Source organism: Haliaeetus albicilla, chromosome 8 (genome assembly GCF_947461875.1).
Source record: "Haliaeetus albicilla chromosome 8, bHalAlb1.1, whole genome shotgun sequence".
NCBI classification, from domain to species: Eukaryota; Metazoa; Chordata; class Aves; order Accipitriformes; family Accipitridae; genus Haliaeetus; species Haliaeetus albicilla.
Window position 1 is genome coordinate 37054304 of NC_091490.1, and position 22457 is coordinate 37076760.

At 37.6% G+C, this 22457-nt stretch overlaps 1 protein-coding gene across 5 annotated transcripts in view; it reads left to right on the forward strand.

The window, feature by feature from the left end:
- SUCO (SUN domain containing ossification factor) overlaps positions 1-22457 on the forward strand; it is a 42858-nt gene that overhangs the window by 2899 nt on the left and 17502 nt on the right. For 4 of the 5 annotated variants that reach the window (XM_069789853.1, XM_069789855.1, XM_069789852.1 and 1 more), the window contains exons 2-11: positions 9162-9270; positions 11510-11611; positions 12972-13117; positions 16384-16524; positions 16703-16853; positions 18862-18982; positions 19209-19333; positions 19831-19898; positions 20561-20668; positions 21803-21908. In XM_069789853.1, coding sequence (XP_069645954.1) covers positions 9162-9270; positions 11510-11611; positions 12972-13117; positions 16384-16524; positions 16703-16853; positions 18862-18982; positions 19209-19333; positions 19831-19898; positions 20561-20668; positions 21803-21908 — 1177 coding nt within the window. Of the gene's footprint in view, positions 1-9161; positions 9271-11509; positions 11612-12971; positions 13118-16183; positions 16240-16383; positions 16525-16702; positions 16854-18861; positions 18983-19208; positions 19334-19830; positions 19899-20560; positions 20669-21802; positions 21909-22457 lie in introns of those variants that run through there. The other variant, XM_009927547.2, reaches the window with a different exon arrangement.

A 22457-nucleotide genomic window follows, 5' to 3' on the forward strand; every position in this document is an offset into this window, starting at 1 on the left:
CAAAAAAAAACCCGCCAGAAGCTTGAGTTTAGGGATTTGTAAGACAGTGTCTTTTCAATAAAGGCAATGTGATGCTCTTTGGGTGTTCAGGATCAGAGCTTTATTGGTGCTTAAGGCTTTCTGAAGCTGGAACAAACACAGCTCTCTGACAAACCTGAGCCAGCAATGTTGTTCCAAGTAGTTCAAAAGAGTGGGATGGCTGCATGGCTTTAGAGAAGTAGTTTTGATGCAGGTAAGGCTTAAGAATGTAGTGCTTTAAAAATAACACGCATCTGTGCAGATTGGAGCTTTGCCTGTGTGTGACAAATGACTCCTGCTGTCCTGAATTTACAAAGATTTTTTCTATGCTTCAGTTAATCCCTTTGTGTAGATGATCATAATATAAAAAATACTTTTAAAACTTACAGTGCATTGTAATTTGACAATATACAGAGCTGAATAAGTGGAGTAGATTTAGAAGCTTATAGGGATACTAGTACTATGTGAATTGAGACTAGCTATGACAGTTGTTTGAAGAGTAACATGTATAAATTGTTCTGACATCAGCTTTTACCTGCCATAAACTGCACTTTTCAAAGTGTTAGCTATGAGTTTAATAAAGAAATCATGCATACACTAATTTGTCTTTCTATGATTCATTCTATCCCAGAAAGTGCTTTGCACATCCTGATCTACTTAGCTTTCATGAACTCTTTTTATCATCCTTGGTTTTACAACGATGACTATATAAATGGGGATAAGTGCATGTGCGCATCAAGATTCTTTACGTTGTCATTACACTGTGAGTAAGCTGCATCAGTAAAGAAAGGCTTGTATCAAAGTGGCTGAGCAGCAAGATGTGCTGTTTCTGATGAAAAAACCCTGGTCTCGTAGCTCTGACTCCGAAATCCATAATGAGATTGTACCCTGAAAATTGTAAAGGTCAGATTGGGTTAGTGGCATAGCCAGGAAGAAAGCATAGATACAGATACATTGGCAGGGGGTAGATTTTGATATTACTTTGTATTCCTACCTATTAATGTGAAGATTTATATGAGTTTTAATGAGATAAAATATTTCCAGTTTTGGTTTGCACTACAGTCTTCTAGGTTTATGAAGGTGTGGTTGTTGAAAGCTCTGTAATGCCAAGAGGACCTCTGGAAAAAGCAGTGCTATACTGGCAGTGTGATAACATCACTAGTGTTTATTTTGCTGCTCCTGTCCTGCACAGGCAAAAGCTATGCAAGCCACATAAGAGATCACAGAAGTAGAGGGTTTCCTAATTGAACATTTATTGGCCTTATTACTGACTTTTGGCTTAAACCTTGAGCTTGTATCTGGTAATAACAGAAAGGTGTTGAGTGGTAGAGTTGAGGAGTGAAAGGCTTGTGTTCCAGTGTAACATGCCTCTTATCACAGAAATCCTCTTTTTAGCAGAGCATAATGTTTGCAGGAGAGTGCCCTAATGATCTGGATAGAACTGCTAGTGTAACTTGTAATGAGGCTCAAAATTTTATCTGGTGATCCTCCTCTTGTGTAGTTACTTAAATCTCTTCAGAAGGCTGGTACTAAAATAAACACCGTGTGTGTGCATTTTATGGCAGGAAGAAATGAAGTGTTTTGGGCACTGTTCATATAATCAAAACTTTTGTTCCAGGCATCTGATTTCAGGATGAAAAGTATCTTCCTAGATACGGAGAATCTTGTTCGGAAGTGTCTTTGCTCTGTAGTTAAGGTTGGGACAAAAGCTGCACTGGAACTCTTGGACTCTTAAAAATCAAGTGTGAATATGCCTAGCTTATAGCCTGCTCAAGTTGAAGGTGGTGTATGCAAGCAGGGGCTCTGGTGTCTTATGTAAAACAAATGCTTGGCTCAATCAATTATTGAATATTTACCTTCTAAAATTATTTGAAAATCAGTGAAGTGCTTTCATGCAGTATCTTCTAAAAGATTTGTCCTAGAAACTTCAAATTTGTCTGTTTGTTATGCAAGTGGTGTACTAAAGTGACAGTGTACCCCTTCATGAGGTTGCTGTGTTAGACCATGCCTGTGGCAATGAGATGTGCCTCACTTCAACCTTTTTTTGAAATGCCTTTCTCTAACCTGTTATCAGTTCTTTTTCACTTTAATGTTCTTATTCTGCAAAATATTCACAGTGATACTTTTTGGCTCTTTTGCTTTCATTACAAATCCAGCTTTTGGTAAATTCTGTGCCTCTTTCAAGGGGAGGATATATACAGAGTCTTTTAAAGTTAACACTTGGAGGTGCTACAGCCTTCTGCCTGAAGAGGGTGTTATTTCTGTGCATGAAAACTTGGTTGAGAACAGGGTAACGTAGATCTGCAAGTCTAAAGACTTTATTGTAATTCTTGGTGAAAATACTGAGCAGGTATAACAGACAGACTGATCCCAAAGCTACTGCAAAGAACTCTTGCTCAGGTAAGTGAAAATATTGGTATAAATGACTTAAACAGGATTGGAATATCACTAAAAGGTTCCAACAGTTCAAAATTAGCTTAGGTGCACGAAGGGACCTTCTTGGCTTGGCTGAGTTTTGAAATGGCAATCAAGATATTGTTGAAGTCCTTTAAAGGTAAGAAGTCTATTAAAAATACATTATAAAATGTCTCGGAGTTAGGTGATAGCAGCTTTACAATGATCTAGGGCAAAATTTATGATGCTAAATTTACGCTAAAATTCCACTCCTTGGCAGTATGTTAAGCTGGATTGCATTTACAGTGGGTTTGAAGCATGGGGAGTTGGTGCAGAGCAGCTGGTGATGATTCTGAGCCTGCTGTTGCAGTGTTGTGCCTGTGTAGACAAGCTTATGAATTTAAGCAATGAGGGAAATCTTCAAAGGTGTGTAAGTTAGACATTACTACAGACTTGAAAAGCTTTAAAGTTTAATCACAGTTTGCGGCTATTCAGGTTTTATTGTGTTTTTACAGAATCTGTTCTTTTCCCCAAACTCTTGTGCTAAAGATAATAACTGGAGTTTGACAATGCAGGGAGGTTCTCTTAAGCTGCAATCTTCAGTGCAGTATTACAGAAGTCTGCTACCAAGAATCATTAGGAACTGCCTGTTCCTTTGAGCACCTCAAAATGGACACCTTTTGAGGGCTAGGGTTTGTGACTTCTGTCCTGCTTTAAGTGCCTGAAATAGGGTACCTGGATACTCCTTTCAAGAAATGAGGTATGTGTTTCAGTGTTACTTTGCAGCATGCATCTAATATACGCTGTTGTCTATTATGGGCACCGTATCAAAACAATATACAGTTACAGTGTTGTGAAGGTGGCTGTTATCTGAGCAGCTTTTCTGGGAAAGGATGAGAGTAATACTGTGAGAAAGGAATGAAGAGGTTTTCCACTGTTAGTCCTCGGCCTTGATTTCTGTTGTTTAACTTAGGACAACAGTGGACAGTCATGAACAAATGTTATGTTCTCCCTCTGTCTTCTTGGATTTTTATATCTGAGTATACACTAGCTCAAAGCTAACTTCATTTTCCTTCCTCAGAAGATACTGGTGTGTCTCCACAATCTCAAGATCAGATCAGGTGGTGCAGAGAAATGTGTGGCTGAAGGTGGGATATAGGACTACCCCTTCAGGCAGTAGTAAATCAGTTAAATCTGATAAAGTATATGGTACAACTGTAACCTTGTCTTGCAGTCTTTGCATGCTAATGCATTTAAAATGCTGAAAGCCATATTTTAAACTGATGGTTGGAATCTCATTGTCTGAAGTTATGAAATTCAGTATTGGTACAAGTATCTTTGTGTTGGGCTCCACTGAATAAGTGAAGTAACTGTCTTTTTTGTCACATTGCAGTTAGGAGACAATTTGGAGAGCACATTCTTTGCAAAGAGTGGGCAGGATATTAAAACCCTAAATTAATTGTAAAATTCAATGGATTTGTAAAGGATTTGCAAAAAAGCCCCAATTTCAGTTGTTTTAGGGTTTGTTTTTTTAGCATGTGGATCAAGTTAGTGGATAGTGGTAGGAAATGAGATGGTATCAGTGCCTTGCTGGCAGCATCCTTGCTTAGTGTAGATCTGTAGATCTAGTTTTCAGCTTTTTTCTACCTTAAAGTTCCATCATAACTTTTAAAATTATCTTATTAATGCATGCTGATCTTCTGTGGTAATAAGTGGCTTCTAAATGAATGGTGTTTTATTTTTTTTTTTTAACTGGCATTAAGGAAGATTAATGGTTCTTCATTGCATTTATCAACACTTATTTCCACTTCACATGCAGAAATGAGTATTTTATCTGGGGAGATTGTGCTAAAGCAGTCAATGCCCTGCAAATAGCTTTCTTCCTCTGACTGGTTGAAATAATGTTGCTGTCCTGAAAGCCTGGTCTTCGTTTTCCAAGAGGTTTACTTTGTTCTGCAGGCCCTTTTAAATTAAGTCTCTCTTGCTGAACTGTTCTGAGAGAAAGATTGATTCCATTAAGTTACTGGGGGAGAGGGTTCCCTCCTTTTGCTGTTTTTTCTGCATTACCAGTGGCTGGATGGCAGATTACTGCTGACTCGGGAGACTGGTTGTGGATCCGCTGAGCTCCTTGTTCTTACAGAGCCTTCTTTCTCTTCTGACAGGCTAGTGATAGCAGTCACAGACCTATAGGGCTTGTTCAAAGCAAAAGATAGTTTCCTGCCTTCCTTGCCCTTTCACAGCTTCTCTCATTTTTTACCTGATTAATCCAAAATAAATTATTCTGTAATCAAGAAAGTAAGCTTCAACAAGTAGGCACCTCTCCCCCATTCATAGGCCTGCTCTGATGGCCCTCTGCCCCCAGGTCCAAAACCCACCTGCCTTCTCTTGCACAGGCCTCTTCTGAACTGAGCCTATGAGTATTTTTGGTAGAGAAGTGTCACATGGCAGGGACGGTGACCTCTTCATTATCCCTCTTAGCTGTTGGGCATCGGCACATCTGCATAATACAACCCTCTGAGAGGTGCAGAAAATGTCCGTCATAGTCCTGGAGAGACACTGATCCCCGTTCATTCAAGGGGGGCTTGGTAATTGGTACACTAGTGATAGCTTCCTTCTATTTTCCCTTTCCTTAAAATTACTCTGTCTCGCAGGTGTCAACTGTAAACTGTTTTGAACTGCTTCACTCTCTGGTGTCCAGAAATAGATCTTGTTTGGGGAGAATTTAAGAAAACTCTTGAATCATTTAAAGGACAGATGTTTGACGTGAATCTTGTGTGAGAGTCAGTGGTTTTGTATGAAGTCTTTGGAAAAGAAAGGTTAGGCTGTTTTTCTCTGGGAAGATCAAATTACAGAAAAATGGCTCTTAACCTTCAGATTTTGCTAATTTGGATTTTTTTGTCAGCTGTAACTTGTATGAATAATTTTTCTTACCATTTGTTTACTTTTTACTTGATTTTTATGCTTGTCAGAACAGTTATCAATAGCTTCCCTATCTCTGATAGTCTTATGCAGCCTTCTTCAGAATTACTTAGAGTTTGAGCCAAATTAGAGCTGGACAGTCTTTCACATGAAACCTACACTACAATTTCAAAACCACCCGCACTTTTGAATTTCAGTGCATACTTTTTCAAAAGCCTAACAGCCGTCAGTAGACCATAGCCAATTTGCATAGCAATGAGTGTGCCGTACCATTCAGATAGGGGTGAGCAGACTTTCTGCTTCAGCAGAGAACCACAGTATGTGCCTGCCCTGTGAAGAGTAAAGATTCCTCCCTCCCCCTCCTCCCCCTTCTCTGTCTGGGCTTGCAGCTTTTGCTTTTGGGTTTGTGCATATCAAGCTGAAAAATTCATGGTGTATTAGAGAAAATATCTTTTAAACTACATTAATGATGATACTATAAAAGTTAGTAAGTGCTTAAGTTTCTTTGTTCTTTATGAGATTTAATAGCAGTTGCTATTTTGAGTCATACTTAGCAAAAATGGAACTATTGAAAACTTCTGTATCCATGTAAGTGGCTAATTGTTGGTTATGTGTTTGGAACAATCTCTTGAAGTATTCCTACACTGTTATGTCATTTGAAGATATACCTTGTACGTGAGACAGTATATCAAGTGACTAATCTCCAGTGCTATTTGGGCATTAGATCTGCTTGCTTCCAAGTCAGCGTTAAAATACTACTCTTTTGTCATGAGAAGGGGAAGGATGTATTAATATATACAGATGAAGAAGCTGCTGTGCTTTTGCTGGACATGCTGTGCAAGTTTACTAAGCTCAAGGGAAATTCTGCTCTGTAAATTAACACTTGGGTTTTCATGTTTGTTGTTTTTCTGCATATAGAGAAATGCTTAACAGAGGTGCTATGCCATTTGGCAAATTTTTTTATTACAAGCTATATCATTTATCAGCCTGTGGCTAAAAAAGCCTGTTGAATGAATATGCAGAATGCTGAAAGACAGAGGAAAAAAAAGTAGCAGTGGTCCTGATAAGGTGATTAATTTGACTTCTCACAGAATGGCTGGTCTCACGTGGCCTTGTGTTCTGTGGATTTGTGTTCTTAATGCTGTCGGAGCTTGATGGCAGCAATTGAATGACATATCCTGCTTGCTGCATCCTCTGTTGCAGTAGGGCTCAGGTTTTCCTGTGGGTGCATGCATGCACACATACACAAAATGAATTCTCAGTCCCCTCCCTTGCTCAGAGGGCTCTTGGGAGACTTGAAGCATCATGTTTTTGTTGGGGAGTAAACGGAGAAGAATTTCTGAAAGTAGGCAAGTTGGATATTGGACACATTATGTCAGAATAGCTTAAATCTATGAGCTGTCAAACTGCATTCTTCTAAAAGCTGCATTCATGCTCTAATAAAGCATGATTTGTTGTGTTAAAAGTATCAATATATTAAGTTAAGAAATGTATGCCTTTTGTGCTAGGTGCTTTTTGTGCCTGCAAGTGCTGAAGTAGTTAATGTGGTTGTGAAAATATAGCTTGTGTTTTAAAAAGCTGATTCACAACCAATGATATTTTTCCTTTTCTACATTAAGGGACTTAATGTTGCTCTGTGCAGCTCGCTGAAGATTCCCCCCTTAGTGTAAGCAAAATTGGAAGTAACATATTTGTGTGGATCAGTAATAAAGGCGTGGAATGAGCTACAGCATGTTCTGTATAATTTTTCATCTTTCTCTTGTATTTTTATGAAGAACCTGGGAGTTGTCATAGCTGGAAGGAGAAACCAGAGGTACTGTCATTAAGAGCATGAGAAAATTTCTTCATGAAATGATTGAAACCACTTTTCAGAAAAATAAATGACTCGAAGTATTTGCATAACTAATTTTTCCAAGTGAGAGCTAGGAAGTAAGGCCATAAAAGTCTGGTAACATTTCATTCAGTCTCTTAAATGTACATCCTGTGCTTAGGATAAGACAGAGGTTTGATGGAGAACTTAATACAAACAAGTAACTGCATGATGGGATGGGAATTTAAGGTGTGTGAGAATGCATACACCTCATTTTCAACTTAACTGAGATGTGAGACTTTGTACCCGCTACAATATGTGGTTATAAATGTTTTCATACCCTTATATTCAGTGCTTTAGTTTCCAGTAACTGCAGCTGCTTCTGCTTAACTTGGGGGCTTCCATTTAGTTTAGAGGAAAGCTGTTACCTCAAAGATAAGAGGAATTACTGAGGTGCAGTGGGGCTGAGACAGACCCGGGACACCTTATTTGCCCATCTCCAGAATAGTATGTCAGATCCCACAAGTTCCTTTTCTGCTGTCTTCTGCTCTTCTGGTGGTACGAGACCTGGATTTAGAGTGGCTGTTACCTTGATGACACTCCGTGCAGCAAAAGCCCGATTTTGTGATTGCCTGTGACCTGGAGAAGTAGTGCTCCCTTTCTGTGTGTGTGTGTGTGTGTGTGTGTGTATATATATATACATATATATGCATGAAACTTGTTTTTAAAATGTAGTACTTGACTCTGGTCTACTGCAGCATGGGTTTGTCCTCGGTGGAGGAATCTATGCTGCGTATACATTCCAATAAAGGTGATCTTCAAGTTTTTAAGACAGGTGGTAAGTCAAGTTCTAAACACTAGACTGATCCCAGTTGCGTAAGTGAATCCTGACCTACTAATATTCTTACTGTTATGACTGACTGTTAAGGCTATGTTTTAGTTTTCAAAACTTATGTCAGAACGTTGCTGTATCCAGGTTTCTTGTATGCTTAAAGATCTGCTATAGACCTGTCTCCTCTTAGGAGGAGGAGGCCCTTTTTTCAGGGTGCAGAGTGATGTTTGTGTGAATTCCCACAGGGGTCATACTGATCACCTGGCTGTCAGAGTATTTCCTGGAAAAGTGTTTGGCTTTAAAGTGGCAGGTGACTCTGGTCAAGTATAGTTGAAAACTCCACTAAAAGCTCAATTTGCATAACGTTTTGCTGGACTAATTTGACATCTGCATGAAGACCTTTGCTGGCCTTTGGGCCTCTAAGCCTGATGGTTTGCTGTACAGATATTATCTGGGATGTGAAGGGGCCATGCACTATAAGCAACAAAAGATGCTGTTCTGGTGCAAATGTTTGTAGATGTTGGCTGTTTTTCTATGGAAATAAATCCATTTTTACTGAGAAGCAAAACTGTTCAGAACTGAAGGTACAAAACCAATCCCTATGGAGGTTGTAGCTAAAGCCAGCACCTGGTCTGCTATTTGTCTCTACATTTTCATTGGTTTGGGGCCTTTTGTTTAATATACTTATTTTCTCTAATTCTCTTAAATGTGCTTGATCATGCTGACCATACAGAATTTTCTCAGATATAATCTGCGCAGGGATATAAGGAGCTTTATTTTTTTAATCTGTGGCTTTAGTTTTTGCTTAGTAACAATCATTGCTAAAGACATCCCATTACTATATGATGAAGGATATAGTTGATTCAAATTCTTTCTAATTTGCAGTAACTAATTTGTGTCAGCTTCCACTTTGGGACATGGTATCACCCCAATAATAGTTTTGCTGATACTTTTGTCTTTCAGAAGTAGTAAATTTGTAGTGTGTTTTCTGTTACTAATTTCTTAAAGTCAAGTCCTCCAATAGTTTTGATAAATGAGTATCTATGAACTGTACATGTGTATTTTTATTTTTTAGGCACCTCATGGGAGCAACTGAAAAAAGGTTGAGGGAAACGATGCTGAGGGAAATTAAAAATATCATATTTTCATTTTAAATCAATATTTTGACTCTTTTTTTTTTTTAAATAGGCTTCCTATTTGGCATGTCTTTTGTAAAGACAGTCTTTCATCGGCAGTGCAATATGCTTCAGGTGATGCTTGTGCCCTGGCAAATGATGATGAAAATGTCCAGGAAAAGGTATGCTGAATAAATCATGTTAATTAGCTACTTAGTCTGACTAGATACTAAATTAAAAAAAAAAAAAAAGGTTCATATGCTACGATTCGTAGAGCCTTCTTGGCCAGAATGTTTAATGTACTCAATTGTTCTGTGAACCATGATTTTTATATTCCCAAGTTTTTGTTTTCCTTTACTTCAAGTTTGTTGCAGTTATGCGTGGACAGTTCATGTTTGTGTCTGGTGGGGGAACAAGTAGTAAAGCTAGTAATGGTGGCTCAGGTTTTTTTGAGTGCCAGGTAGTAGAAGGGGTCATCAGGGATAGTATGTAGCTCCGTAGAGACCTCGATAAGAGGTGATGGCCTGGGTAAGTCTGGGCCACAGTATGTCAGTTGCATCTGTGCTGTGTTAAAAACCCAGTGCACAAATGACTGCTGGAGATTTAAGATCAATTATTTTAAGTCAATATTTATTGCTTTGTTTTCCTCCTGTTTAATAAAAATTAACAAAGCTAAAACACTTATGTGAAATGCTAATAAACAAGATTCTGTCCCTTATTTATATTACTCAGCACTTTAGGTTAAATGGAGTGTGATCATCCCACCCTGATTAACTCATTACAAGTTTCTGCATACTGCAATTTCATAGTGAGTTCCCAAGCTGTTGAGTCATATCAGAAAGTCATGGTAGTTTCATTTATTTACTTACACAGGTAAAGAATCAGCCCTATGATAAGCATGGGGTAGTATTGATGTTATTGGTCTTCCCATTTCCTCTACCAATCAGTAGTAGTGCTAAATCATAGTCCTCATTCCAAGAAAGCTTTTATATGCTACATCAAACCTGGAAAATGTGTGTTGAGCATTCCAGTTGACTCAAGTGGAGAGCTGCCTGACCAGAAAAAAATACTTTAAATATTGTAAGTTTCTTAAGCATTTCAACATCTAGGGTAGCTGTATTTTTTTGCCAGCTTGTGTGGCCAAATAGCATTCAGTCCTATTCTTCCTGGCTGCCTGAAAAAAGTCCTGCTTGAGTTTAATGGCTGATGTAATAAAAGTGGAAAGATCAAGTAAGCTTTGAGACTGGGAAGCCACTGGTGTATGTTTTCCTACTTCTTTGCAAGATTATTCCCTTCATTCTATTAACGTGGCTGCATTGTTAAGCAGATTTCTGAACTTCAACCCAAAGATGTGAAAGCTCATACATTATACTGTACTTTTTGCTCATTAAAGAAAAATCTCTTGGGTGTATGAGAAATCTTAAGCATGCATCTGTTACTCCTAACTAGGCTGCTGGAGCTGTCCTGCTCAAAAAGAGCAGTCTTGCAGCTCTTGATCAGTTTTCCTTAGATCAGTTGTAGCTTCGAGGCATTGATGGTATTTAATGTTAGGGACTAGGATGTGAGCTAATAATATTTGGGGAAAAATGTTGCTTAGCCGCTGTCTTCAAGACTTGCCTGCTCGAATTTGTACTTCCTGCTCTTCTAGTGTATGCCTTAACTCTCTCAAATTAATATGATCATGTAATCTTATATAGCATAGCAGCCCATTCTGGATCTGAACAGTAGCACTTTCAGTACTCAACCACAGGATTTTAGACAGCTCTTACAAAACGAGGGGTGTGTAAACTTTTAATAGATTTCTTGCCATGTTTTAAAGTATTGCTCAAAAATAACTTGCATATGTTGTAGTCACAACTAAAAAAAAAAAAGGTTTGAGGGGCAAGTAAATTCTTGTTAGTTTTCCAGTGTGGTGGTTTTAAAACTTTTTTTTCCTCAAGTTGCTTTAAAAGGTTACAGCAGACTTGTGAAATTGTTCTAGTTCTGCTGATAAGACTCCTATAACTGAAATGTGCCAAGTGTTATTTTTTAATGGTTGTCTGTTGCAAGTCATCTTAGGATTTCCCCCTCGCCCCCTATTTTGGGCAGCAAGGAGACAGGGAGCGTTTGTCAGCATGGGAAATCATAGCAGAATGATTAACCTTCCTTAGTGCACAAACTGAATGATTTAAGACAATGCTAAAATGATCTTTCCTGTGAAGATTTAACTGAATTGCTGTAGCTTGCTGTAGTCTTTGTACAGATGAGATCTTAAACATATGTGGGCAGTGGCTCTGAAGATTCATATATCTTAACTTCTTGTTGATATTTTGGTGGTTTTAAAGGTAGTGTTGTTCAGTCTGTACCAAAGGTAACTCCTCTTACAGAATAGAAGGCCTGTGTTACTGCATACTTACTGTTGTTTTACCTTTAATATACTAGGGGGAAGAGGCTGGTCCCAGACTGGAGTCTGAGCATGGAGACTCAAGTCCACAGAGTTACTCTACCCAAGAGCTGCTTGATGACTTTACAAAATCTGACCAGGCAAGACTTCTATTTCATTCACTGTCTCCATACACTCTTCAAATGCTTCTTGGATTTCAGCATCTTTCATTTAGGTTATCTAAAGCTCATAGTGACCATCTATCACATTTCACTTGCGTGCAGGGTTGCTGTCAGACTCATGTTTCCCATGAAGGAGAAAACATGTGAGCTAACAAATCTTGCATTTCCCATGTGCATAAGTAATAGTAAGAGCAATTTAATATTTGTAGGTACTGACTAAATAAATCTTTCCAAGATAAATTAAAATTGGATGTTATAGGTAAGGTTGTCACATTATAAATAAAATGTAAAAAGCCTTCTTGGTGAAGTCTATTATATAGATCAGGCTTGGTGATTGTAGCAGTCCGTTTGAGCTTTGGTCCTTCATGGCTTCTGTCAGTTTCGTTTCCTTTGTTAAAATGGAAAAAGGGCTGTGTTTCAGTTGTATGTGCCATTAATACCTTTGAGTCAGTGCTTGGTCTTAAATGTTGCAAAGCCCACTGTTAAAGATGATTTATTTGATAGATATTTTTGTTTTGTAGATTACAAGACAACATACATAGGACATACTTCTGAATATATATATACGGCATGGTTTAGATATGCAATTCTGTAGTAGAATGTTTCAGACCTCTTCATGTTCGGTTAGACGACTCAGAGTAATCCAGCTATTGACAAGAGGCTCTTGTTTAATAGTATTTTGTATTGCTGCAAGAGTCAATCTGACCTGTTTTAGTGGTTATATACTCTTCCAGATTTAGAAAGCCGTATTTTGATTATGCTGTGCAAGGGCTTATGAAAACTGAAGACCTAGAATAAATAAGACTCAAGACTACTAGGCTCTTGGAAGTGATAAGGGATTTATCTCTCTGTTAAGTTACAACATAGAATAGACATCTAAATCATTTCAGACTTCCATTGGAGTGATAAAATTGAAAGCCTTCTCCAAAATTAAGCTTAGGATGAAAATAGTAAATGTATATTTTATTGTAATGGAGCATGCAAATAGAGCCATTTATTTCAGTTGCTGAAATATTCAAGCTTATTTTCTTGTGGCTCGCTCTCTATAGAAATGCATGGTTGAGGAAGCTGTTGCACATGCCTTCTCCAATTCATATTTTTACACTATTATTGCAGACTATGGAAGAGTGTTGCAACTATCTCCAAGTGGTGCTGAATACCACCTAGGTTTATGAAGAAAAAAAATTTATTTAACTCTTTTGCTGCATGGTTTTCTGGTTCATTGATGACAGAAATCTGAACTACTGAACTGTTAAAACTCCATACTAGAAGTTGTTACATGAATACTTTTCCTATTCAAGTTTTGCAAAACGTATGTTCATCTGCAATGTTTTCACAGACTACAGAAATAAGTGAAGCAAGCCAGCCTGAAGTTGAGACTCCACCTTCAGTAGATATAAGTGAAACTTCATCTAGCATAGTTGCAAGCACTGAAAACATTTCCAGTTCACCTACCTCAGAGATACCTCCAGTCTCGCAGCCCAAGTAAGCTCTTTCGTTTTATTGTTTTGGTCTTTGAGAGAATATCACTTACTCTGATGTTAAAAGGATTACCTATTCAGGTTTAGTAGGGATAAGACTAGACTGCTACACATGATTCTTTTGCTGTACTTTGGTTTATGGTGTCAGTGCTAATGGAATATGCCATCATTTACTCAGTGCATGGATTAAGAGTTGTGTACTTGCATGAAGTGTCATACTATTGTCATTATCAGTTTATAAGCTGCTGGTTTTTTATGTGCTAGATAACCTGTACTATAAAAGCCCTTGGGTCTTTACCATTAGGATTTCTGCCCTTCACAAATGCGCTTTCACATCTGTGATAACAAGCATCAGGGCTGCTTCAGTGATGGCCTCTGCTTTCAGTTAAGCAACAACTTTGCAGAATTTTACTCCAGGACTTAGAGCAGTCTTAAATAAGTTCTGATATTAAGAGACTTTTGATGAAATAGCAAATTTTAGTCTAAACACAACCAAGAGAGTTTGTAATTCTGGTACTTAGTGTATTGCAGAGCTACCTCTGCTGCAGGCAGTCTTCAAGAGTTGATGTGCTTAATTTTGTTTCCCTTCTTTCTGGAATGTTGTGCTATCAGCTGTGAACTGTAGTATGGAAATTCATGTATGTATACTTCTAGGTACTTTCACAAAATTCTCCTGGGCTTTTTAATGTATGCAAAGAGGAATATAGTCTTCTAATTGTCTGCTGATAAAGACCTAATAATTTGGTAGATAAAAATTCAACATATTAAAAATGAAGTAGAATTCTTTTTGGTGTTTTGGGTTGTTTAATAGTCCAGTTTTTCTGGTTTACCAAATTTAGTTTCGTTACCATAGAAAAGGTCTGGAAATCTTGTCTGCTGACTGATCTTGCCTAGTCTCCTAGGGCTAATGCTTAAGCACCTTTTGGTACTTCGTAAGTGTCTTCAATTGCAAGTCTTTGAAAATCAAGCTTCCCAAATTTGCAGGTTTTATAAAGCAAAACTGGAATGTAATTTCAGCATGTTTCTTTTTATAGCTTTTGTTGACTACTGTACTGATTCGTTTGTGTAATGTGTTGTAAGTCCTACTGTTGTCAGGTCTTAGAAGGAGGTTCAGGATGTTCTTTGCTTTTGAACATTCAGCTTGGTGTCTTGTAATTGTTGAAAACAGTCTTGCTGCCAATAGTTGGGGAGTACTAGAATGATGAACTGTGAAAGAAATGAAAATGGAAACTTGTATTGGAGGACCTGATATGTTAGTTAATACTTGGCAGTAGTGTTCTGACCCTAGTAGCATTTACAGGAAGAAAGAGTAGAATGAGTGTAGGAGAGATGCAAGTTAATTCATACATTATTTCAAATTTCAGTTTAGTTTTAGATAGTAATAGGTGGTCTCTTTGTACAGATTAACTCATAATATCCAAAACAGCTGTAGTCCAACTCCATAGTTAAACAAGATTTTTAAAAAGACTCAGTTGCATTTGTTATCTTTAGACAGCATTTTTCCCGTTTTATATGCTGATTCCCATCAGTGCAACAAAATCCAGCTTCTTTAGGTGTTACTGGTCTGATATTCCAGCAGGACCTCTTAGTCAAAATATTCTGGAAGTAATTTTATTCCAAACTATTTTTACTTTGTAATGAATCTTTTCTAGCACAGCACTGATTCTAGCTTTTCTATCCAGACCTAATCTGGGGAAGACTTCTTGAAAAATAATCTGAGCTCCTCTTCTGGCTGCAAGTAAAGACAGATACCATGCAAAGTGAGCTTGGTAATGCACTTCCAAAATTAAGGCAAAGCTACTAACAAATGAAAGTACCCGAAGGAGAAGGGGCACTACAGCTTTTAGGCTTGTGCTATTCACCTTCTGCCAGAATTAGTTACTTGAGGCCAGTTAGGTACACCCTGATATCAGGGTATTTTTAAGTTCGTACTTGTCCCATATTTTATTCAGTTGATAATTATTCATACTGTCATCTAGCCACTGAGATCAAGAATATGTGGAGCTTTTTAATTTGAAGTGTAGTGGTCAACCTTACTTAAGTCATTAAAGTGTTACATGCAGAGCTAAGCTGTGTGCGTCTCAGATGTGTGTGTTTTGGGGAGTTCAGAAAAACTACTCTGTAGCTAATAAATTCTTGTATTCCTAGCATTTGTTAGGTTTTGCTACGTAGCAAAAATTCTTGAATACCTATGAGTTTTTTGGTTTATACTGTGGGAACTTTATCATATGAAAGGTACTAAAATTGTCTCCCTGGGTTTGTTGCAGCTGCTTCTGTTGATAATTGTAGCAGTCAGAGAACCAAAAAGATTCCCTTTTAAGTTGCTGACATGCTGTTTGTGTTTTGGCAGCTCTGTATCATGGTATTGGATTAACCTAGTTTGCTGCTGACATTAAAGAAAGCTTATGTTGAAATTTAGGAGGCAGAATAAAGCTTTCACTTAGATCTGGTTTGTAACCTTCTAGATCAATATGAAAGTCATCCCTGTACTGGGGAAGAGAGGACAATCACTGACGTTATTAACTGAAACTTATTATCTGTCCATCTTCTCTTCCCCACCTGTTCCATCATTCCTAAAGAGCACATAGGGAGGCTTTCTTTTCAGTTTCTGCTTTAGGATTTGTCTGATGTGCTGTGTTTAGCCTTCCTGGGAGAGAGGAAGTAAAGCAGTGGGCAGATTAGCTAGTTTAGGCTGTTGATGCGACTTGGATAATGGTCTACTAGGTTACCCATTTTATTACACTAGCAAAAAAAAAAAAAAATCTAGCAGAAAGGAAGTCTGGCTGGCTCTACTATATATTGTTATGCCACCCCTTTTCTCCTAGTTTTAGCCAAGGTCTGTTCTGACTGCTGCCCACTGACTTGAGAACATTGGAGCTATTAGTGATGGACTCAGTCTCGTGTTTGATTCTGTTGTTGAAAAGGAAAATTGCTGGCAGTCAGGTAACTCTGAAGCTGTTCTTAATTTGTTGTGATGATGGGAAAAATTATCCTTTGCAGTGTTTGGTAAGATGTTAGATGAGAGTTCTGGGAGATAAGAGGCTAACTCTGTGTTCCTTTGCTGAGACAGTCTGGAAAAGAAAATTCCATTCTTGCATGGGTACAGCTAAGAATGCAGTTCCACAGGTATAGCATACTTCATTCCTCTTTTTTTAATTATTTCTGTGAGACTGTTGCTTTTTAAAAACTTTGAAATATCTTATGTGGTTGATTAGCAGGGTTACTTGTGTTATCAGAAAGGCAAAAAGCATGTTATTTCTTTCCCTTCAGTGCAATAGAGAATTCCCATGCTGATATTCCTGTAGTCAGCTCTAGCGAAGCTGAGCAGTCAGAACCTGACTGTGATATTGGTGCAACACTTGAGGCTGACCCTCAGAGTGAGGCTTCCTCTTTCGTCAGTCCGCCAGAAAGGTGAGTATTGAAGTAGGTTATGAGTCTGAATAATTTAAAGGTAATTGTTCTTTTCTGTCCTGGCCTTGCAATAAACATTTGCATGTGCTTGCTTATCTACATATGTGTGTCTAATACTGCATATGCCTGAAAATGTGATCATTTTATAAGTCCTAATACTCTTAAATTAAACTTTTAGCCTTGCAGGTCAACATATAGAGAACATATCATCTTCACATGGCAAGGGAAAGAAGACAAAATCTGAGTTTGAGTCGAAAGTTTCAGCAGCTGAAAAGGGGGCAGATGAGCAAAAATCTGCTCTGAATGCCTCAGAGAACTTAAAAAGGGAGGTAAGCAGTACTGATAGCCACTTAGTACACACAGGAGCCTAATGCCCTCTGTTAGGTTATCACCATTGTTAAAGATGAGCGATACCCATTACTTTTCTGATTGGCAGTGTATAAATGCACAGCCCTCACATTTTGAGCACTGTGTGTGGTTCTGATATTGCCACGTCAACAAGGGTGTAATAAACTGGAAGAAAAGGGCAGCAACGTTGATTGGCACAGAACAGCTTTTCTGAGCTAAGTCTCTTCAAATACAAGACTTGGGGAAATCAAATAAAACTGTCTGGAGCAGAATCCACAAGAAACGTTCTTCATGTAACAGATAATTAAGCTGGGACTTCCTGCAGGATGCTGTGGATGCTGAATTTTTTTACATAGGTTTTAAAAAAAAAAAAAAAAAGGCGGGGGGGGGTGTGTGCATTGCATGGTTCAGGTAAGCTTGTAGAAGAGAAGTCCAAGGGTTGACTGTTGACTGAGTCAGAAAGTTCCTGAGTAGTAAGCAGATGGCTAAAGGCAAAGATGATGGTTGAAAGAAATACAAAATGTTTGGTGTGCTTTTATTCTTTCCTAGGTATCTTATTTGGTTACTGTTAAAGTGGGATACTTAGCTAGACAGGTCTTTTATACTTAACTGTATGACTGCTTTTGTGTTCTTAGTGGGAGACACTTCCTAAAGCTTACAGTTTTTAAATAGGTAAAGAATGATCAAGGCCATGTCAATACCATTTTTTTCTCTTTTAGCATCACATTTAAACTGTCACTAGAAACTTGGATAACTCTCTGGTAAAACCAAGAAGTTTTTCCCAAGATTATTGAACAGAGTACAGTGTGCCTTAAATTGTTACATGCAGTCATGAAGAGTCTTCTAAAGAACTTACTACAAACCAATTGGTGTAAACCATTATTTAAAAAAAAAACAAAAGCCAAGATATTCTTTATTTAACCTAATGCTTTAAAGACTGCAATTTCAATAATTATGGCATTGGCCTGATGTCATAGTTAAGCAAGAGCATGATTTGGGATTTACTTAGGTTTTTGACTTAATGCTTTCATCATAGTCCAAGGAGGATCTTATATCCTGAACTTTCTTGGGAGAGGAAGATATGGAGGTTTTTTAGGTCCTCTCATTTCTGAATATATGTGGGGATATACTTTTTGGGTACGCCACATCTAAAGTTCTGTTGCAGTGTAGTCATGTGAAGAATTCTTGTCACTTTTGTCCAAATATATGGGTTTGACTCTTTTTTGAGGGCTTTCAGCTATAGAACTGTATGTGAAATAATTCTTGCTTTAAGTGCAGAGAAAAGATGTCAACCTACAAAGCAGTCATTCTGGAAACTACCTGTAAAATGTTGTCTACAAATAACCTCTACACTTGAAATGTTTAGCAAAAAGCTTTATGCACATCTGGTGGTGTGCTGGAAATGTGTTTGTACAAAAGAGAAGTTAAGACTTGAAATGATATATCATATGGTTACCTTAAAAGGGTTGCTTCTTTGTCAGGCAAGTCCAAAACACTTATTTCTTTGATCATTAAACATTAAATAAAACATTTTCAAATAATATTTCATTCTGCTGTTTTTTTGAGGTGTTCAGAAATTCCAGGGGACCTCGAATTCTGTTGACCAACATTCATATTTGAAGATTTCTGCTACAGGGAACCTTTTTCTCCTTAGGAGGAGGAAAATAAAAAATCTTGAAGAAAAAGCAGATGTTTTATGAGACGGAATGCTTAAGTTTTACTTAAATTGTATTAGTTTAGCCACAAAAATTACCAGCATCTCAAAGAATCTATAATTCTGGGAGGAAATTGTCACATGTTTTTTCTGGCTGTGAGCTTACCCTGACACTAAGTTTTTAACATGGGTTCAAATGATGTATCTTCTGTTGACTTGATGAGAGCATGGGGTTTTTTGTTGTTGCATTTGTTTTTTTTTTTAAACCATTGAAGTTAATTTTTTCATTGTTGGTACTGAAAAATATTCACAAGTGGTGGCTCATTCTTTTGCAGAAAGAGTATAAGAAAACAGGAGAAATTGACCCTACATCGGTGATAACTCCAAAGGACCCTGGAGACATTCCAACATTTGATGAATGGAAGAAGAAAGTTATGGAAGTGGAGAAAGAAAAGAGTAAGTTCAGGATTCATTGGTTTGGTCTAAATACACACCACTTGCATATTGTATCAGGTTTCAACAGTGAAGCTCTCAATTTGGAATGCAGCCTGGAACTTCATTTTTCTACTAGAACTACATCATTAATAGCATTTATTATATAAAAGCAATGAGCAGAAGTTCCCTGAAAGTGAAAATACTGTTTGTGTAGTTTGTTATAGTAGCAATATTTTATTGTTCCTAGGTCAGTCAATGCACCCTTCTGCTGTCGGTGGGCAGCATTCCACAAAAAAAGTCCAGAAAAATAGAAATAACTATGCCTCTGTGGAGTGTGGTGCCAAAATTTTGGCAGCGAATCCAGAAGCAAAGGTAAGCATTTACTAATTATTAGTGTGCATGGTTTCAGGTTACTCTTATGCAAGAAGTAGTACAAAGTACACTTCCTTAAAACTGAACACTGATTTCTGAAGTAATCCTTTTATTTCTATGTTTGGGTTTATTGTGATTTTTGATTTATAAAAATGGGACATAAACTATGATCTGTCCCTTTTTTAAGAGGGATTGCTATAGAGAAGTTCATGCCTTTTTAAGTGAATTTGGAAGGGGGAGCAGAACCTGCTCAGTACAGAAATTGAACAACTGAACAAAGTTGTATGAAACAGCTCACCATAATAAATAATCTGTGATTGCCCCAAAGTAGTACTGCATAATATCTCCTGTATGTTATCTTGCTTAGAATGTTATGAAACTCGGTATTAGTCTACATAACTAATACCAAACTTATTTTTGGAGAGAGGGGAAAACCCCTTGGTGCAGTGTCAGCATTTACCATACAATTTAAAATACTAATTCTCTTCTTTATACAGAGCACTTCAGCTATTTTGATGGAAAACATGGACCTTTATATGCTAAATCCTTGCAGTACTAAAATCTGGTAGGTTACTGAGGTTTGCTTGTATGACAGGAGTGGTTATAGTTTTCCATTGTGATGGGACTGTATGTATCCTGTGGGACTGACTCGACCTTGGTGTGTCTCTGCCTGAAATGTACATGTAAGGAACTTTCACGGATTTAGCACTAGATGCTTTGTTATGTCCCCTATAGAATTCTGTCTCTGGTATTGAGAAGTAAGATTAAGGGGATAACTTTATTCACTTTAGTATTTGTAAGTTTTGCATAATTATTATCATACAGAAAAGAAAGCACTGAGTGTTCAAGTAAAGATTTTGGTTTCTTTCCCCAGCTGTCAAATAATTGTAGGACACGTGATCAGAATTTACTGTGTACTAACTGGTATTTCAGGTGTGGTTTAAATTATGTTTGCTATCCTTAGTTTTTAGTTCTGTGACTTGTTGCCTTTGAGTACAAGATGGATGAAGCTTTTGTAGCTGTAGGTGCTATCTAGAATTGCTAAGCTAGGTATGCAGGTAAATACACTAGGGATTTTGAAGGGAGCAACAAGTGATGCCTCCTTATTGTACAGCATTTTTGTAGTGTTCTTTTATACCCAGTGAAGGATGCAGTAACAAGGTAAAGGACTGAGGACTGTAACTGTAGATGGAAAAGTGCTTTTAAGATTTCCTTTTTGTCTTGAAGGTTTGTTATTGAGCTCTGTGAACCAGTCCAAGTAAAGCAGCTTGACATTGCAAATCATGAATTATTCTCTTCCACTCCTAAAGACTTTCTGGTGTCTATTAGTGACAGGTATGTTATCAAAACCCACCCTTCTGAATGAAAAATGAAATAATTATTAAATGGATGGCTTCATAAAACATGGTCTGTGTGTGTCTGTTATTACATGTAATGCATTGTGAAATTACATGGATTTTCTTTGTGTCTATGTTATCAGTTACTAGCATATTTTTCCATGGAAAGGGCAACTGTGAGGTCCTAGAGTACATGGCTTAAGTTCTTTCCATGCTTCCTGTATTTTTTTTTCTTTGCCACCTTAAAAATGAAAGGAAAAATTTGTTGAAAAGCAGCAATGAAGCAGCAGAAATTATACAGTAGCTAAGTAATGGAGGGCAGATTATGAAATGAACATTCCTTTGCAGAATGCCACTGGGGTTGTGGGCTGTCTCCTCCCTTGTCATTCAGACCATTTTCACATATCTTAAGCTGTCTTCAATGCTATACTCTATCTGAAAAAATCCAAATTATTTAAAAAGGAAAAAAAACCCCAACAAACAGTAGTACACCATTGAGGAATTGGAAAGGATAAGGATACTACTGGTTGGCTGAATGGCTGGTTAAAGGGTGGCTTTATTGTGTGTTAGGCAATGTTGTACCCCCACTGCTTTCTGGGATTGAGCAGATTATTCTGGTATGTGAAATAGGAGACATTCACACAGTGCATCAAACCCCCTTGTTTTCTTCAGTGCTTAAAGCATGTAGATTCTGATTTTCAACACTTAATCTGTTGCTTAGTTCTAACTCTGCTTTACTCACAGGTTTTTTTGCTGCTTGCTTACAATAATATTTACAACCTATCACTTATGTGTCATGTTCTTCAGTGTTCATCTGAGGTGACTTTTTTCAGTTCCAGAAACTTTACTGTAGGCTGGCTGAATTTCAGTAATCAGATCAAGTATAGGGTTTCATCCTTCAAGGACTTGCACGCTGTTTTAAGTATGTGAAGAGGTACTGCTGAGGTTTTGTGTTGGGACTAACATTATATTGCAGCTCTTATTTCCATAAAAAACACATTGCTGCTATCTTGCAACTGAAAATAAAAAAAAGTATTTCTTCTGGGAAAAGGCGTTTTGGGAAACTTCAGGAAATGTCTGTAAATGGTGGGTTCTTGTATTTCATTACCTGTCTCCATTGTTTCTTTTCTAGGTATCCAACAAACAAATGGATTAAGTTAGGTACTTTCCATGCCAGAGATGAGAGGAATGTCCAAAGCTTTCCTCTGGATGAACAGATGTATGCAAAATATGTTAAGGTAACTTAACACTGCAAAAGCATCCATGCCTCTCGGGGAAGGAAAGGTTTGCTGGGCTTACGCTGTATAATAGAACATCCAGAGAAATGTGTTATCAAAGCATGCTTTACCTTTAATTGCACTAGTTTTGTTAGTGGCCCTAGTGTGATTAGCCATGTACTAAACTCTTGTCACATGATCACAAGTATATTACCTTCCTCATAATGGTAACTGAGAGGATCTTGGGAAGCACCTATTACCTTGTGTCCAAGTACATACTTAGTTGGTATCTGAATTAGGAAAAATCCAGACAATGTTCTATTCTATTTGACTTAACCAGCTGTTGCTTGAACGTAAGATGAGAGGTATTGACCTATTTTGTCTCTTGGCTGTACCTGCTTTGTGTATATACGCACACATACACAGACTCTCTCCCTGAAGCACATATTAGAATATGTGTACTTCTTGATACTTCTGTGCTGTATTTAAGTGTGTTAAGTGAATATGCAAGAGTAAGCATTTGAATTCTGGTTCTCATCAATAGACTCAGAAGTGCAGTTTTGCAGTTAT